Source organism: Megalops cyprinoides, chromosome 8, assembly GCF_013368585.1.
Source record: "Megalops cyprinoides isolate fMegCyp1 chromosome 8, fMegCyp1.pri, whole genome shotgun sequence".
NCBI classification, from domain to species: domain Eukaryota; kingdom Metazoa; phylum Chordata; class Actinopteri; order Elopiformes; family Megalopidae; genus Megalops; species Megalops cyprinoides.
This window is the reverse complement of record NC_050590.1, coordinates 33,436,610-33,453,646: the sequence shown is the minus strand read 5'-3', so window position 1 is coordinate 33,453,646 and position 17,037 is coordinate 33,436,610. Positions and strand designations below refer to the sequence as shown.

General features: G+C 43.2%; 1 protein-coding gene across 1 annotated transcript; it reads left to right on the top strand.

Annotated features, from left to right (window-relative positions):
* The first annotated feature begins 1,287 nt into the window (after window positions 1–1,287).
* si:ch211-256a21.4 lies at window positions 1,288–3,571 on the top strand. Its single transcript, XM_036534674.1, has 3 exons — window positions 1,288–1,480; window positions 2,658–2,849; window positions 3,255–3,571. The coding sequence occupies exons 1-3, from the start codon at window positions 1,288–1,290 to the stop codon at window positions 3,569–3,571; spliced, it is 702 nt and encodes a 233-aa protein (XP_036390567.1).
* Window positions 3,572–17,037: the final 13,466 nt, after the last annotated feature.

The following is a 17,037-nucleotide window of genomic DNA, read 5'->3' as shown; positions in this document are numbered from 1 at the left end:
CTCTGTGATTCAGTTTACATGAAGTAGAGAGGTGAAAAATTGCTACACAGTGTACTATGGGTAGTGAACTTTGTACGGGTTGGTTTGAGAGGTAGGATGGGGGGGGGGCGCATGCTGTATGTGGTTTTGATGGATTGGGCCAGGGTGCGGGGGGGGGGGTCTCAGGCCTGCCTTCCAAATCTCCCTGCACCTTGAGGATGGGCTGCAATGCCAACCCACTTGGCGCTGGCCTTATTCTGACTGCAGTGAAAAAAATAGCACAACCTTTGTTTCATTGTCTGAGGCACTCTTTCCTCGCCCCCCCCAACCCCCCCCCCCCTCCTCCCCACCACGGGTCACAGTTGCCCTCACTAAGTTCCTGAGTGGGATGCTCTGTGGTTTTTCCTCTGACGTGTGCACAGGTGGGCTTGGTGTCGGAGTCTTGATATCTGTGTGTGTCTGGTTTTCAGTCCATTACATCAGCCAACTCCGTTCAGAAGTGTGAGTGTCTTTCGTTTGTTTGCTTTTTTCTTTTGAGGGTCCCATCAGTGTTTGCCTCTTTTGCAGACTCCTGCTGACAGCAAGCTACGCCACATGTCATAGTGTGCAGGAGTTTTTGGGGGTTTTTCGAGTGGAGACCACATACCCTGACGTTGAGTTTGGTTTCACTTTCCACTGGGCCCACTCCAGAATGGCTTCAGAGGGGTGCATTGGTCGTTTTGGAGAGTTTGCCACCTCTGGAGGGGAGGGGATTTCCACTGTGGGCGAGGGAAATACTGGGGGTGTCACATTGCTGCGTGCTGGGAGGAGGGGCAATGGGCGTGTTGGACGCTCTGTGAATTACTAAGTCACTGCGAAGAGCACTATACTTCTCATTGCTCGTGTGCTCGCCAACGAGAGGACCCACAGTGACAGCTGGTGCGATCAAAACAGACAGAGGGGTTTGAACTTCTCCAGTGAGGGCTCAAACTCCATTGTATCGTGGACCCTGGTTTTTTAATCTTTTGTACCAGAGAACTTGTTCAACAGAGAAGACAAACTAAAGGTAAGAAATGCAAATGTCAATCCTTTTGTCTCGTGTCCTGGTATGGATTATTGAATTGAACCACACAAAAATTACTGTTACATGCCTGTTTTTTATGTTTAGTCAAGAATCCTTATTATTGCATGATGGCAGACAGGTTATAGCAGGTCCGTAGTGTCTGTGTGCAGACATGTCAACACATGGCTGTAGAACCCATGGGGAGGGTGGTCTGCTCTTGACTGCCCCCTCACTTTTTCCATCCTCTCTCCTGGGCAGTGTAGACGATGACAGTCTTTGAGTTGGACATCGTGGCCAGCAGGTTCCGCTTCACAGAGGCATGTGTGGGGGTGCTGGGCTGCTTTTTCGTGGGGTACTCGGTGTGGACACCCTCCTGGCTGGGGGACAGGGGACTGTGGATGCCAGAGAATGCCTCTGTCCTGGATGACACTGACTGGACAGGAGGAACCATTTTCAAAGGTAAGTGGAGGTGTGGGAATGGCTGAGGATCATTGTATCAGCATACCGATCCATCAATCTATTCACAATCTAATCACATGGGGTGCTTAGTTCTTAAAGGTTAAGCAATCATCCCAATCATGCTGTTCTTGAATTTCTCTGAGTGACTGGAAATGATGTTTACCTACACTAGGGACAGGGTACCACAAGTGTTACCAGGTGGACACAAAAAATATCCACCTGGTAACATTTTTTGTTGAGTTTGTTATGAATGCAGTTGCTGTCAGGATGTGTAAGTAACACATGGGCATGCAAGACTCATTCAGCTCTGCGCAGTCAGTCAGCAGTTTCCAGATCTCTTTGATTAAGAGGCTTTTCGGGGAGAGTTTGAGTGAAAATGACTCCAGGGGATGTGAGTGTTCACAGATTAGCAGGAATTTGGCTGGGCGTGCAGGTGTCAACTTGTTTCCCCACTGCTGCTTAGCTGCAGCAACAGATTGGGGGGGGGGGGGGGCGTGACAGAGGCTTCTCAGCTCCCCTTGAGTCAGTTTTTGTTGTTGGTCTCCTGAGGCAGTTGCACAAAAATGCAAAAGTGCAAAATCCTGCCTAATTGTTTCTTGTCTGTTGCATCTCATTTTTGTATGGATTTCTCACTATTTCCATTCCACTTCACACTTAGATTGCGGAGAGGAAATGTGAATGGTGTTGTGAGTGAAAAGATTTCTCCACTCCCCTGTCACTTGCTACCTTTTCCTTGCTGGATTGTATAGGTGCTCCTAGGTGTCTTACCCAGACCAGTGTTTTGTCATATATGTAATGGGCACTTTTAATAAATTTTCCATGAATTTCTCTGACAGAGACTGTAATAAATGCAGATGTACAAAAAACAAAACAAAAAGTTCAGCAACTCAGAGTATGATTATGTTCAGGGTATTTCTTAACAGGGATGGCCCCTGATGACATCAGTTGATCTCTAGCCCTCTGATACATGACAGTGGACAAGCAGAAATATGTGTTGAAACTCTGACATTTTGTTCTGTATTGCTCTGAAATGGCAGCTGCTGGATTGCACAGGAATAGGTTAAGGTGTGTAAGGGAAAGCAAATTAACATGTGGTATGAAAAAAGGGGTGCCAAACTCCCCTCAGGATAGAACATGCCTACCGGAATGCTCAACCCAGCATGTTTCTGTGTTCCAGCTCTGGAGGCGGAGCGTGTGTTTGCTGTGTTGTCTTTCCTCATGGCCATCGCCTCGGGGGTCCTGTGCCTCGTATTTGCCCTCTGCTGGACGTCCGAGACAGTGCGCTCCTACTCCAACACCCGCTCCCTGCTTATGGCAGGACAGGCGCTGTTCCCCACCACCCTCATGCTCATCACTCTTGTGCCGACAGGTGAGTCCCGAGGGATTCCATGATGCATCCCCGAGTTTTCCCTTCGGTCTAAATGGGAAAGTGAGGCATCATGAACCTCCTTTTGAACCAGAGGTGTGGGAAGAATTTTGATGTTATGATTTATTTACTTGCTTTGAACAAATCATTGTGTTTGCCACCGAGGGCAATGTCTTTTGATTGGATCACATGGGCTGGTGGATTAGCAGTTCATAGTAGCTCCACTCATTACTAGGTTCATGTAGACTCACTCTCCAGTCACATTTGTTTGGTCCTTGTTTGATGATTTATTGGGGAGGAAGTTGTATGTGTGTTGGGGGTATGTGCCGATTAGGATTAGGATTACACAGGTTTTTTTCTATATAATCCTGTTTGACCCTGTATCTGATTTTTCTATCTAATCACCAGGGTTCTTCTTCCTGCTTTGCTGGTCTCTCTTCACCTGCCAGCACTGGGCAGAGATCAGTGCTGACCTCAGCCAGCTGGGCTCATCTTATTGGCTGGGGGCAGTGGGATGGGCTCTCCTATTGGCCATTCTCCCTGTGGTGTTCCTTGTGGAGCAGTGTATGGTTCCGGACCCCCTGCAGGACCTGATGAAGTCTGCAGAGACCTGGTGGCATGCGAAGGTGCCACCCACGTATGGAACACGCTCCTTCAGCGAGGGGCACTTTCACGGGGACCAGGGTATCACCAGGAGCCAGAAGCGTTACATGTCTCTGCCCTGACCAGCTCTTCTAATTGGCTCCGAGGGACGGGTCAGTAAATAATAAGACACAGCTGGAGACTTGGAGAGACTCTGAGGATCAAAGGTCTTGCAGATTTCACAGCACACTACACACTACACTTGACACTGGCTTTACAGGTGCTACAGCGATAACTGGCTAAGAAACAGTGTTCCAGGGTCACAGACTGACACAGACTTCTGTTAGAGTCTAATGGACACTACTGACTATACCGACTGACTAATGGTGGATCTCAGACAGACTTGATGCTTGAATTGTTTAGGTTGCTGCTGTGGACTTTGAAAAGTCCAAAAATTTCAGAAAAGGAAGAAAAAGGAAGCAAAAGCACTGCTGAGTGACTTATATTATTGGATGGCCTGGGGATTTTGAGGGGAATTTCAACATACACCATTGAAACTTCTGCTTTCTTTGTGTGTGTGTGTGTGTGTGTGTGTGTGTGTGTGCGTGTGCGCGTGTGTGTTTGTCTGTGCTGTGGCCTTTTGTCCTTTTGTCTATCACCTCACCAATTACCTATTATTTTACAGAATACAGAAGTATAGTTTTTTTTTTTTACATGATTCATGTAAATGCACAAATAGTGTAATACAGCTATCACCATCTAATTCTGACTAAAGTGTGAGTGATACTTTTTTGCACATTTCAAAATAAGGATTACTCAAATCATTCAAATGAACAATCTTTTGTAGTCAGTGACAGGGCAGTGGACAGAACTGTAAAAACCACAGATAAATACTATGTTGAAATCAGAATTTAATTTGAGAGAAATTGTAGAAACTAAAACCAAAATGTCTCAAATGGTTTAAAAGGTTGCCACATATTTTAAACAATATTAATGTGTTGTGTAATAAACTGCTACTTGACAAAACTTGATTTGCCATATTTCATGTCATTGTGCCAAACCACAGGACATTTCATTATAGTAAAACTTGATTTTTTTTCACACACAACAGCACCCTCATCTGGTGAGTATATTACCTAACAACCTGACAGTTTCCTGTTTTCAGTCAGCTGTTATGTAGACATCCCTGATATCATGATTATTATTCACAGTAGTTCTAGTACATGTACCAGTGTATATATATATATATATATATATATATATATATATATATATATATTTTTTTTTTTTTTTTTTTTTTTTTTTTTTTGGTTCGCTAGATAGTTTTTATAGTTTTCATCTGTTATTGTCAATGGAATTGAAAGGATTCTTTTAAAATTCTGACTCAAAAGATCTCATCCTTTCCTTCAACAGTTTATACTGTGACTGATTCATTTTCCACGGATAATGTATAAGATTTTACCATTGAAATGAGAACACAGAACTTACCTGTAGCGTGATGTGACCCCCGTACCCACCCTACTCCCTCCACCCCCTCAAAGACACACACACACACCCACACACATGCCCACACACATAGTGGTGCCCTTTGAGTAGCTTGTATTACATACTAGTGTGTATTTGCGGTCTACTCATTTTACACATGGATGTTGCCTGCTTTTAAAATTAACCAAGGAAACATATCCTTTTCCAAACCTTTTCACATGTGTTTGCTTTTCCCTTGCTTGTGAATGGTTCCCTCACTGCAATTCATGCAGCAGACAGAGGAAGTTTGTAGCAGGTTTTTAGAAGTCCCAGAATGTCCCAAATTGGGATTGGAAGGGTACAGTAGTAGAAACCAATACTCGCGGGAACACAAGTACTTGACAGGTTCATGGTGTGGGTTTAATGATGAACATGCTCTCTTCTATGAATTGTCCATGACTCAATCAGTTGGCATCATCACAGTTAGCAGGATTTGTGAGGATATGGCCGATCATGAAGTACAAAGACACTGGAACCCTCTGAAATGTTTTGTCAGTTCTTCAGTCGAGCTCGCTCAGTGTGCCAGCAAGACTGGAGAGCCCAGACTTCTGTGAGGCAGCTCTCAATTCCAGAAGTTTCTACACAGCAGTCAAAGCCATAAAACAGTCCCAGAAGAATTTGTTTCTTTTTTCCTGCATCTGAGACATGCGTGTCCAACTTTGGCCAGTCTTGTCTGTCGTTTTCATATTTAGGTCCTCTGCCAAATGTTCTTATCACTCTCTTGGCGAATGACACAGGGGGCTGGTGTACTTAATTTATTGTTTTTGATCGTTTCACAGTTTAAAAATTGATCACTTGTCATTTGATCCTGCTAGACTAATTCGGCATTAATCAGGTGTTGTACTAATTAAAGGGCAGTTCCACCCTAATGGTGGTGGCTAATGAGTCAGTTATTAAATCTACTGAGAGTTGTTTTTCAATTTACCAATATGGGAGAATTTAATTAGCAACTGAATGAATGTGAAGCCCCCTTGAAGGCTGTGCCAACTGAGCATGTGATCGAGGCATAGAAACTGCCTCAAGTACTGCTGTCAAAGGGGGTCTGTTCCCCACTTCTGACCTGATTTAATTATACTTAAGGACCGTAAAAAGATTGATGTATTGATTGTTCCATGGAAAGACTTGTGTTGTTTTCAGTAAGACTTCAGTTACTCAGATGATGCATAGGTCCCTCTGTACACAGCTGGAGTACTGTTGCTTAGAAGAGAAACAGTTGTCTTTGTTATTGGATGCCTAACTGTTCGGTTCATCTTGCTGTTGTCTCTGAAAAAGAAATTTATTGAAGAGACATGTCTTGCTCCTTTATAGAGCAGTGTACAGCACTGATGGGAGAGTGGGGCCTCATGAACCACATATTGTGTGGCCCTGCCTTGTGCTGTCAATCACTGATATGCATGAACCAATCAAAAGACTGTTTTCTCTCTAATGAAACACTATGATTGATTAAGATCAGTGCGTCATGGATGGTGCGTGAGGGCTCTGTCTATGCTCGGGTTTGTGAAGCCTTGTTCCACTGTGAGTACCGTGCAGTTATACCTGGGGTCACACCCCTTGGCCCTATTAACCTGCCCTCTTATCACTTCTCTCTCATGTTGTGTCCATCTTGGCCCTCTTCCCTCTTTGGGTCTAGGCCCACTGGCCCCCAGCCCCCCATCACAGACTCCATGGCCAGGAGTGACAGGGCCCCTGGGCACTGGCATCCACAGCAAACAGCAAACCCAGTGACTACATCAGAGGCTCAGCCCCATGGCATGCATGAGATGCCTGCCGGAGCTGCGTTGGCGTTCTTCGTTTCAATTAGAGCTCAATTACAGAGCCGTGTCCTGCTAATTACACACCCACTGCAAAGTGTGTGCTCAGAGAGATAAATAAATAAAGACACTCACTGCCAAAATGAGTCCTGGCCTTAATCAGATTCCAGAGCTCCAAGTAGTAGAGGGAGGGAGAAGGTAAGAGATGCCTTTCCATAGCTCTGCCTTTTGGTGGTGCTGTTGTAATGCATTTTATTAAAAGCCCTCCTCATAAATTAAAAAAAAAAAAAATTGATTAATCAAATCAAAGTGTGTGTGTGTATGTTGGGGGGGGGGGGGTGGTAGCTGTGTATACATGCATGCATTATTTCCTAAATCTAGGAATAAAATCTGAGAGAGCATTTTCAAACCTTTCCAAAATTTTCTTAGACACGTTTAATGCCTTTTTGGCTGAAACTGCCAAAAACATCCTGCTTGTTTTTTCTGCATATGTCCAGTCTCATTTGACTCTAGTTAGGAACAGCACTTAAGGGAAAAAGGAAAAGAGAGACTCAACACATTTTTCAGTTTCTTTTGTAAGTGATGCGTATAATTGAGCCTCAACTTTAGCAATGTCTCCAGGCACAGAGATAGAGGGAGTGGGAAAGAGGTCAAGAGGAGGTCAGGTGGTACAGGCATTGTCACACTACAAGGACAGGAGCTTCCTGATCCTGACAACATTTCCCTTTTCAGGTGGCAGTTCAGAATAGAGGCCAGCTTCTTGATGGATGGGTGATTCAGGCTCCGTTTTTAACCAGTCAGGGGCACATGCTGCCAGGGGATCTTTTAGGCAGGGCATCTCAGTTTGGCTGGAACAGACTCAGTTTAGAAAGGGAGATGTGTTACAATTTACAATTAACAATTTGGTATTTCGCAGATGCTTTTAAACCAAAGCGACTTACAATTAATGCGTCAATCAGGTTAGCTTACTACCTCATAGGCAAAAGATCGCAGTAGGAATGCAAATTAATTATTTACAGTACCATGCTCCTGTATATCCTGCAACAATAAAACTGTAATCTGCAAACAAAACCTGCAACATAGGGACAAGGTTAGTACAGAAGATTTTTTTTTTTACATTTTATACTATAAAATATAAAAACATAACAGAAAGGTTACACAATAGGGGACAGGTGGATTCTGAAAAGGTGGGTTCTCAGGCTTCTGTGGAAGATGGCGAGTGATTCCACAGTTCTGATTTGGTGAGGAAGGTCATTCCATCACTGCAGAACGAGGGCAGAAAAAAGACGTGGCTGAGTGGAACGGCTGCCAGGTTCCCAAAGTGAGGGGACTGCCAGCTGCCCAGAGGAGGCTGAGCGGAGAGATCTGGTTGGAGTGTATGGATTGATCAGAGACTGAAGGTAGGATGGGACAGAGCCAGCACCAAGTGTCTTAAACTGGATGCGGGCTGCTACCGGAAGCCATTGAAGTGCAGTGAGTAGCGGAGTGACATGAGAATGTTTGGGAGGTTGAATACCAGGCGTGCAGCAGCATTCTGAACCAACTGAAGCAACCTGATAGCGCAGGCCGGTAAGCCAGCCAGTAAGGCGTTGCAGTAGTTAAGGCGGGAGATGACTAGTGCTTGAACTAGGAGCTGGGTTGCTTGTGTTTGGAGTCTCTGACTGCCATGGATGCCACGTTCTTCCCTCAGAATATGAACATGTCAAGAATGTATCTAATGTTCTCACTCGTGTCTTTCAGTGAAAATTTGCACCCCCCTGGCCTGCTGGCTCCAGCAGAATCTTAAACATGCCTTTGCTCTCCATTATGAGCCTGGGATCTGACTTTTGAATCTCCTGATTGCCTTTTGTGCAAAAAAAATGAAGACAACCAATAAAGTTTGACATGTTCTGCATTTAAGGTCAAAATCACCCCTATACAGTTTTGGCTTGCATATGTCTGTTGGTCCTTGGCGGCTTGTGCTCTCAATAAGTTGCTTTGTCCTGCACACCTGACAAGGAAGCTATTGCATTGCGTCATATCCATCCGTGGCCTGAACAATGGCAACTGGTTAGTTTCCTTATCTCTAACTGTAACCAAGGAAATTAAATTACCAACATAATCACACAGTGCCTGAGTTTCTTCGACTGCGCGAGGCTGCTTTGCATATAGAGTGCCTTCACTTTAGAGACATGCAGCGTGCAGTCACTATCTGCCGTTGTAATGGCCTCTGCTTTACATACGGAGGGGAGACACACACCTCCATTCACAATAACAATGGCAATCACAGAGGCACGATGAGAATGGCCACACAATACGTCATTGTGCCTAAAGAAACTTTATTCGGCCTCCGCTGCACCAACACCCTTTTGGGTATTTCATGTTCAATGTTATGGCTACATAATTTAGATATGAGCTCAGTTTTTACAGTATAAAACAATGAGAACATTTTGGCACTAACATTGAAAAGGAAGATAGGTAGAATATTCTAGGTATGGGGTTTGCCGTCTGAGTCAGTTCAAGTCATTTTTACCATTAACAAGTCTTTTCACTGCACACAGTGTGTCTGTATACTGTAGGGCAGTTGACTGAATTCAGCATGACTCAATAATACAGGATAATAAGTTGACAAGAGGTACATTGTGTCTCTATATAGCAGGACAGTTGCTACAAGTACAATACAATATGTCTTACAGTCAGATACTTTTGTGACTCAACATACACATAAAATGAAGATAAAAAGCATCTGCTACAGATCATTTTAGTTACTTTACTTACAGTGTGTCTATATACTGTAACTTGTGGACAATAAGTTCACCAGAGATACAGTGCGTGTATAATTTACTGGAATGTATAGCTTGTCTCTGTACTCTAGGACAGTGTGGTTACTACAGATATTGTGTCCAGAGACACTGGTGTAGCCTGTGATGGATCTTTGTACAGCTGATTTTAGGTCTGGACAGAAGGTCCTCCTTGATGTCACTTGTGGACATCCTTGGGATGAGGAGAGGGATGATACAGAAGGATGAATAAATAGCGACAAAATGCCATCTCACTCATATTGATCTCTAGTGGGAGGAATTAATTATAGTTGCCATAGAGACTTAGCCACAATCATTAAATAAATTTGAAAATCTAAAAAACCTCTCTTTGTTTAAAGGCTCTCCAACAACTACAAATGTGTTACACTTTACATTTATTACTTTTGCAAAGCAGCACTTGGCTTATTAACTGTAAATAATAATAACTTATAACAACTAACTTTAACAACATATTCATTTGTTAATTAAACTTATTTTTATGCAGTTCAAGAATACAGTTTGCAACTGATGTTTGGACACCCAAAGAGGCAAAATGCTTAATGAAGCAAAGTCTCTACAGACTTTTTCCGCATTTTTGTCAAAATAATATGCTTAAAAATCCATAGAAGTAACACAAAATGTTACAATGTAAGATCTGAAAACTTTAATGCTTGATATATCACAGCTGGGCTTTCTAGAAGATCACCCATTTCTCATCTCCCTTTAGGAAAAAAAATAATCAGAAAGGGCTTTTGTTGACTCATAAAATTCATGAGAAAAATGATAAAGTCAGTGTAGAGAAAGTTTCAGTCAGCTAGTACTGATGCTGTTTTTAGCCCAATGAAATGCTTGCTGCATTCACTGTTTGCATCTTTTCATGGTATTCACTGTGTGCATGAATCAATAAAATAATTGTTTTGGTTCATTTTTGCATCATTACTTATCATTAATTGATTTGTACATTATCTTGAAGTCTTCTTGCTTGATACCTGTCTACAAAACGTCCTCTGTGATGAAAAGCAGCATCCAACCCAGCATTGGTGCTGATTGGTTTTACCCACAAAGCATGGGGGTGGGTGACATGTAGCAGAATCAGAGAGGCTTGCTTGCCCTTCATTCCTGACCCCCCCAACTGAAAACAGTGGGATCGGGCTCTCTGGGCAGAGTCACATCTCAATGAGGAACTGATTCACCCTTGGTCCTCAATCAGCTGTAATGATCTCTCCACTCACAAACACCAGCAGAGCAGAATATGAGCGCTCTGTAAAGTAGACAGATGCTGTGGCCATTCCATTCGTTCTCTGTGTAGCTGGGTTCTGGCGTGTGTTATTAGTTTCTTTCAATTTGCAGCCGTCTGAAAGGGGGGGGGTGTTAACTTGTGGGATTAGGGTGGTGATCCCACAACCCTGTGAGTGTAATGCCACTTATTATTTTATTGTCCATGTACACAGAGCGCACATGTGTTGGTGCACGTGCGCCCACACATACACACACTTGAAGTGATACAGTCTTCCCACAGCTTTCCACTGAGGGTGTCATACCTCTGTAATCCTGGAGTCTGAGTAATTCAGATATATTCCAAACACATTATTAAAGAATCTCATTGCCTAAACAGTGTGGGTTTTACATCCACAGGTCTTTCTGCCAGGTGGTGGGGTGTGTGGGGGTGGTTGGGGATGAAAAGTGGTTTCTATTAGAGGGATCCATTCCCACGAGGGCTGGGGGAAAAAAGGGAGCAGGGGAAGAGAAGGAGAAGAGAGAGAGTGAGCAAGAGAGAGAGAACATGGTGTTTTCATCATCATTATTATTATGCACAGCTCATTTGCAAGCCACTCTCTCCACGTCCTTTCACTCCCTGCTCAGAATGAAGTCTTATTTATTCACAAACTCGTATGAAGAGCCCTGTTGATATTTTTCCACCCCTCTATCATTGAGCTTTTCATCAGTCTACTCCAGTCTGTGAGGTGCAGTGTCTCCCTCCTTTCCAAGGGCACCAGGGGTGGTTCTGTGAAACAACAATACCTAGGGAAAGCATTCATTTGGATATTTTTCAAACATTTATAAATCAGTCCTTTAATGGCCCAAACACCTTCTCTTGGGTTTGTGTTCAAACAGTTATTGACTTTTTCCTATATGTTTAAACACATTTCTAGCACTGTTTACAGATACAGATTGTTGTGTGGTATGTTTGTCAATGTCTGTTGAACTATGTTTGCCCAGTGGATTTTGCTAAGCATTTGATTCCATCAATGTGGTCAGTTGGTAAGTTCGGTCACTTCTTTTCCCTGTTGATCTTCCCTATTGGACACATGCAGAACACATACCCATGTCTGACTCAGATGGAGGTGACCTCGCCATCGATGAGCTGGCAGGGCTTTGTCTCTGAGGAAGGTGGAGACAATCTCTCTCTTTGCCTTTGATCTGAGCATGCCTTGACGTGTCCCTGATCTACCCCCCTTTTGACAATTATGTAGATGTTGACCTGGGTTTGGGTTTCATTTGAAGGCAGCCTAGCCTTCCCCCCATCCATAATTACAAAACTGTGATTGAATTAAAGATCAGACACCCTAAATCAGCTCAGAATCAGCTGGTATCTGAGAAGCGTTGTCCCCTGTGTGAGTTATAATGCTGCTGCTGCTGAAAAGGGCACGACCAGCCTGGCATTTCCAATAATAGACTTTATTTAAAGGACAGAAAGTAATGATTAGATAAGCGCGGAGGGGCACAGCTGTTTGTCTTCATTGTGAGCCCAGCCCGGTATGTCGACTGTGGTGGGAGGGTTGGTAATGGAAATGTGAAAAGTAGACATTGCTGCTCTTTTCATATTCCTCGACAAGGGTATTGTCTCCTGGAACCACCAGTGAGCAAGAGAGCGAGAGATCGAGAGACAGAGAGAGTGAGTGGGAAAGACTCAAAGAGGCAAAAAGGCTCAAAGGGCTTGAGACCAAAAAGAGGATGAAGGATAGATGCACTGTCTTTGTCTGTGTTAAATGGATGCACAAAGTGTCTGGTGTGCATATCAGCCAACACTGGAGGGAAATCTTTTTAGTTTTTTCATTTTTTGTGTTAAAGTTTTCCAAACACGGGTGTCAGCCACTTGCCAGTGTTCAAATGCAGGTGCTTGCACGTGCAGCATACACAGCGTTCCTGTGTGTATTCGTTGCTGCGTGACTGTGTAGTAACTGAGTGCCGTGCTTAGCAGATAATGCTCTTTGAGCAGGACCTGCCTGTGGTCAAGTTGCTGAGAAAATTCACTGGACAGAAACGATAATAACTAAATACCTTTGTGGTGCCTGGCATATGTCAGAGTTAAAAATCTTCACCTGCCTTCAAGGCGGAGTGGTGAGGGGGGGGAGTAGAAGGGGGTTTGCAGCAGACATAGCCATTTAATTACCGCAGAATTAAAGTTCATTGTTCCCTTCATTAGACACACTGACACTTGCCTCTCCACACCTCCAGTGGCCCTGAAACCAGCCTATAATTGAATCTTGTCCGATTTTACATCGAGTGCATGTCATCGGTCTGGGGCACTGGCAATTTGCCTCCACTGGTCTTCCTTCATTGTATCATAGACTGATGCCTCTTTTCAAAGCCCTCCTTTAAAGGAAACAGACAATGAAAATGGAAGATTGTATTTTTATGGATCGAGAGATTTGATTTCAATTTCCAGAACAAAGGATTTCTCCAGACATCTTTTTATCTATTTATCTTCTCCTTTCTGCCTTGAACAAAAATGTGGGAGATGCTTGGCAGAGCAATCAAAACTGAATGAAAAGGCAAAGGCAAAAGATCAAGGCAACACCTGGCCGTGTTGGCCTCTTCTATGCACAAATGACCACTTCACTGCTGCTAAAAGAGATTTTTTTGGATAAATTAGGCAATGAAAGCCCCAGCAAGTGTGAAACTGTGAAAGTTGTCATGGCTGCAGCTGTGCAAGTGGTGGAGAAAGAGAGCCACAGCTGAGAGGTTGATGTGATTGGCAATGTGATTTTATGTGTGCCATGGTGAACTGCCCCTTCATTTGATGGTTTGTTTGTCAATGATGTCAAATGGGGTCATGTGCCAGGAAAATGAGATGGTGCAAGGGAGCACAGAGCCCCATTGCTTGTCCCTATGATACTCTTCACCCATGAGGGTAGGATTCTGATCACTGTCACTGAACATGAGGACTGGAGAGAGAGAGAGAGAGAGAGAGAGAGAGAGAGAGAGAGAGAGAGAGAGAGAGAGAGAGAGAGAGATTTAATGAGTTGCCCACCCTCTGATAATCACATTTAAGATTATTAAAAACCTGCAATGTAGGTAATTAGAGCAGGGGCAGGAGAGAGAGGGAGACTGATGGGACGTTTATTGGTGGTCCACGAGGGTGATGGAATCTGGGTGGGCTGTGTTGAAGAATGAGGAACACACAATGAGGTGGGGGTGGGTGATGGAGCAGGCCCAGGCTATCTGACAGCCGGGCTTTTCTTGTTTTCCTGCGTTGCTGGCCAGTTATGGAACAACAGCTAGTAGCGTACTTGAAACTGCTGATGTGACCTCACACAGGGGGCAGACAGCGTCTGTTCAGATTTTTGTGCTGGTTTTGTATGTACCTTGTAGCATATGGCCGGTTAAATCCTCTGAAAAGCCAAGCAGGAGATTTACAGGGCATGCTGGGCTGTTTTTTGAACGAAAAAACATATTTTTAACCTGACAATTATCCCTCAGCATAAATATTATTGGAGCCTGAAATGTACTTGAAGCAGTTTTTTTTTTTTGGGGGGGGGGGGGGGGGTTCAGTAAGTGTTTGGATGTGAACCTCAGAGAGGAAGCTGTAGTTTCCCTAACAAGGCTGTTTTAAATGTGTCGTATGTCCAACCTGCTTTTCCTGGGTAATATTTCCTCATGGAGCCACCCCAACTGCAATGTCACTTCATACCCATATGATTAGGTCACTGACTTGACCCTTGCTTAACAGTGAGCAGTGCAGGAATTTCAGTAGCCTTGTTAGCATACAGGCCATAGTAAAAAAAAAAATCTAAAATCTCTGTTGGGTAACCAACAGAGCTCCACTTGAGTGTTCCTGCAATCTACTCTGAGTGATGATTCATTTGGCTCCTCTTTAATCAGGTCTGTCTCCTTGGCTTTTGAGGCCCAGGCGTTTCTTCCATTTCGCTGATGTCCTGGTTTGCCCTGATGAAGCATGCACTTATTAGGGCGCCACACTCTGTTGCTGACCTCTTCCTTGCCAATCAGAGTGTTGATTTTCACTGAACCTCTTTTCTGTTCTCACTATTTCAATCACTTCATTTTAGTTCAAATCTTTTTTTGGCAGGTCATCCCCTGAATCAAAGGCTCAAACACATGTATCATGAAGTAAAACAAACACGACCATGTGTTATAGAGATAATGATGATGATGATGATTTTTCTCAATGATTAAAAATCAATATGTACAATGTTATGTCATTTGGTATCACCCACTGTCTCTCAGACATAGATGTTGTGTGTCCCTCTTTCTGTCAGTCTCTCAGCATTAAGGTCATATGATTCCTATTGTGGTGGCTACACACACACACAAATTCAAATTATATTGAGTGCTTTATCAAGTTGTTTTCTTTACTCTACCCCATCATTAGAATGCTATACATATCTACATTGGGCTGATGATGCAGCAAACCGTCACAGAGCAGAGAGAAGATGCTTTCCTCCCAAGCAACAGGTGTCCATGCCAGCTTTAGCTGACTCGGCCTGTCAGCCTCTCTGTGCAGAATCACACGAAGCTTGGTGCCAGCTGGCTGTTTTTGCTCACTGCTCTTTTACCATAAATCAAACTGCCACCAAGTTTTTATCAATAACAAGTCAATCGGCAGGGGCTGAGGGTAGGGGGGTCTCCAGGGTCAGTGCTTGTTTGTGAGGCAACCATCTGGAGTGCCTCCATCCCTCCACTCCCTGTCCACCTCATTGTAAACGTCAGCCTCTGTGGGGTTCCTGCCAATGACAGGAGAGTGAGCTGTTGCACATCATCGGTGGCCTGACAATCTGAACAAATCGTACAGTTTTGTGAAGGAGAGCAAAGCCTTTTGATTGGATTTTTATGGTCAGTGATTAACCCAGTAGCTCCCTCCACTATAAGAACTTGCACAAAGCTTCATTCTCTCAACACTAATTCTGACATGTGTGTAATGAACATCTGCAAAATTTCTGTGGGATTGTTGAAGCCCCCTCATTCACTAAGACAGGTACACACAACTTTTGGACTGAAGATTGTGTTAATTAGCCATATTTGCATTACCTCCATGTTGGTACAGGCTTGCTAGCCCTCTAAATAATACCACAATCACCTCTAGAAAAGAATGATCACAAGATCTGTTAGACCAAAATATCGACAAATGTAACCACAGTTTAAACACCTCACATCACAATGCTGTCATTACTTTATTTATACACTCAGTATCACTATTTAAATTTTGAAATGACATATCTGTTAACCTCATAGTGTTGTCACTTCTTAACAACACTTTGTATTGTGAGATGTGCTGACTACAGGTATACCTATGACATACTTGTAACTAAACTGGGTTAAAGGATTAAACCATTTTAACAGCCATATTTTACACTTGCTCTAAGCAAGATGGGATTTAAGCCAGCTTGGATATAGTCTGGATACCATAATGAATATGTAAAATACTGTATTGAAGAGAAAAGGGATGTTTTAGGCCATATTGATCTGATAAAAATGCAAGTGTGTATTTTAGGGCCTCTGGTACCCTAAAAGAAGACCTTGTGTCACATCTACTTCCAAGTTTCATTTTTTTCAGGCTTTTCATCAGATGAGGTAAGGCATAAGAATCATTAATGAGTGAGGGGCTGAGCTCTGACTCTCTCCTGTCAAACTGCTGAGGTCAGTGTTGGCATTCAGTTAGCAGAAATGCTCTCCATCAGCCTTGATCCCCTCTTATCAACAGAACACATTTCTGAGAAGTAAGCGTAAAGTCGTCACAAGGCTGGACATAGAACAAGGCATACAATTTTGTATGTGATCATATGTGCCACAACTCCCCACCCACTCACAACCCTGAAATGCCTAAATATGTGCAATTCTGTGGCTGTCATCCTGTGAATGCCCCGATATTATAGAAACATGAAGAAATTACCAGTTGAAGATAGGCAGCCTCTCACTATGTGTGTAATGACTGGATTGACAAATGATTAAATATTCATGATTTGTGATAGGTGTCTGATGAATACATAAATGATAAGAAGAACAATAATAAGCAGAACAAAGTTTAATAATGAGAACTGGCCATTCATATTAGGTGAGCTTGTCATTTTGACTGTAGTCTACAATGTATCTAGGACCATACCAAGCCTGGTCTTGATCACTCTAATAAATGAATAACTAAGAGTAACACACCATTACCACTGGTCTTGCTGCATCTGCAATTGAAAATGCTGCTGGTAATACTACAATTATTACTACAATGTATACTAATAATAAAATAACAATGCTAGCTTTAAGGCTGTTAATTATTTCTTATGACATTCCATGTGGCATATTAACCATTATTGTTCCATC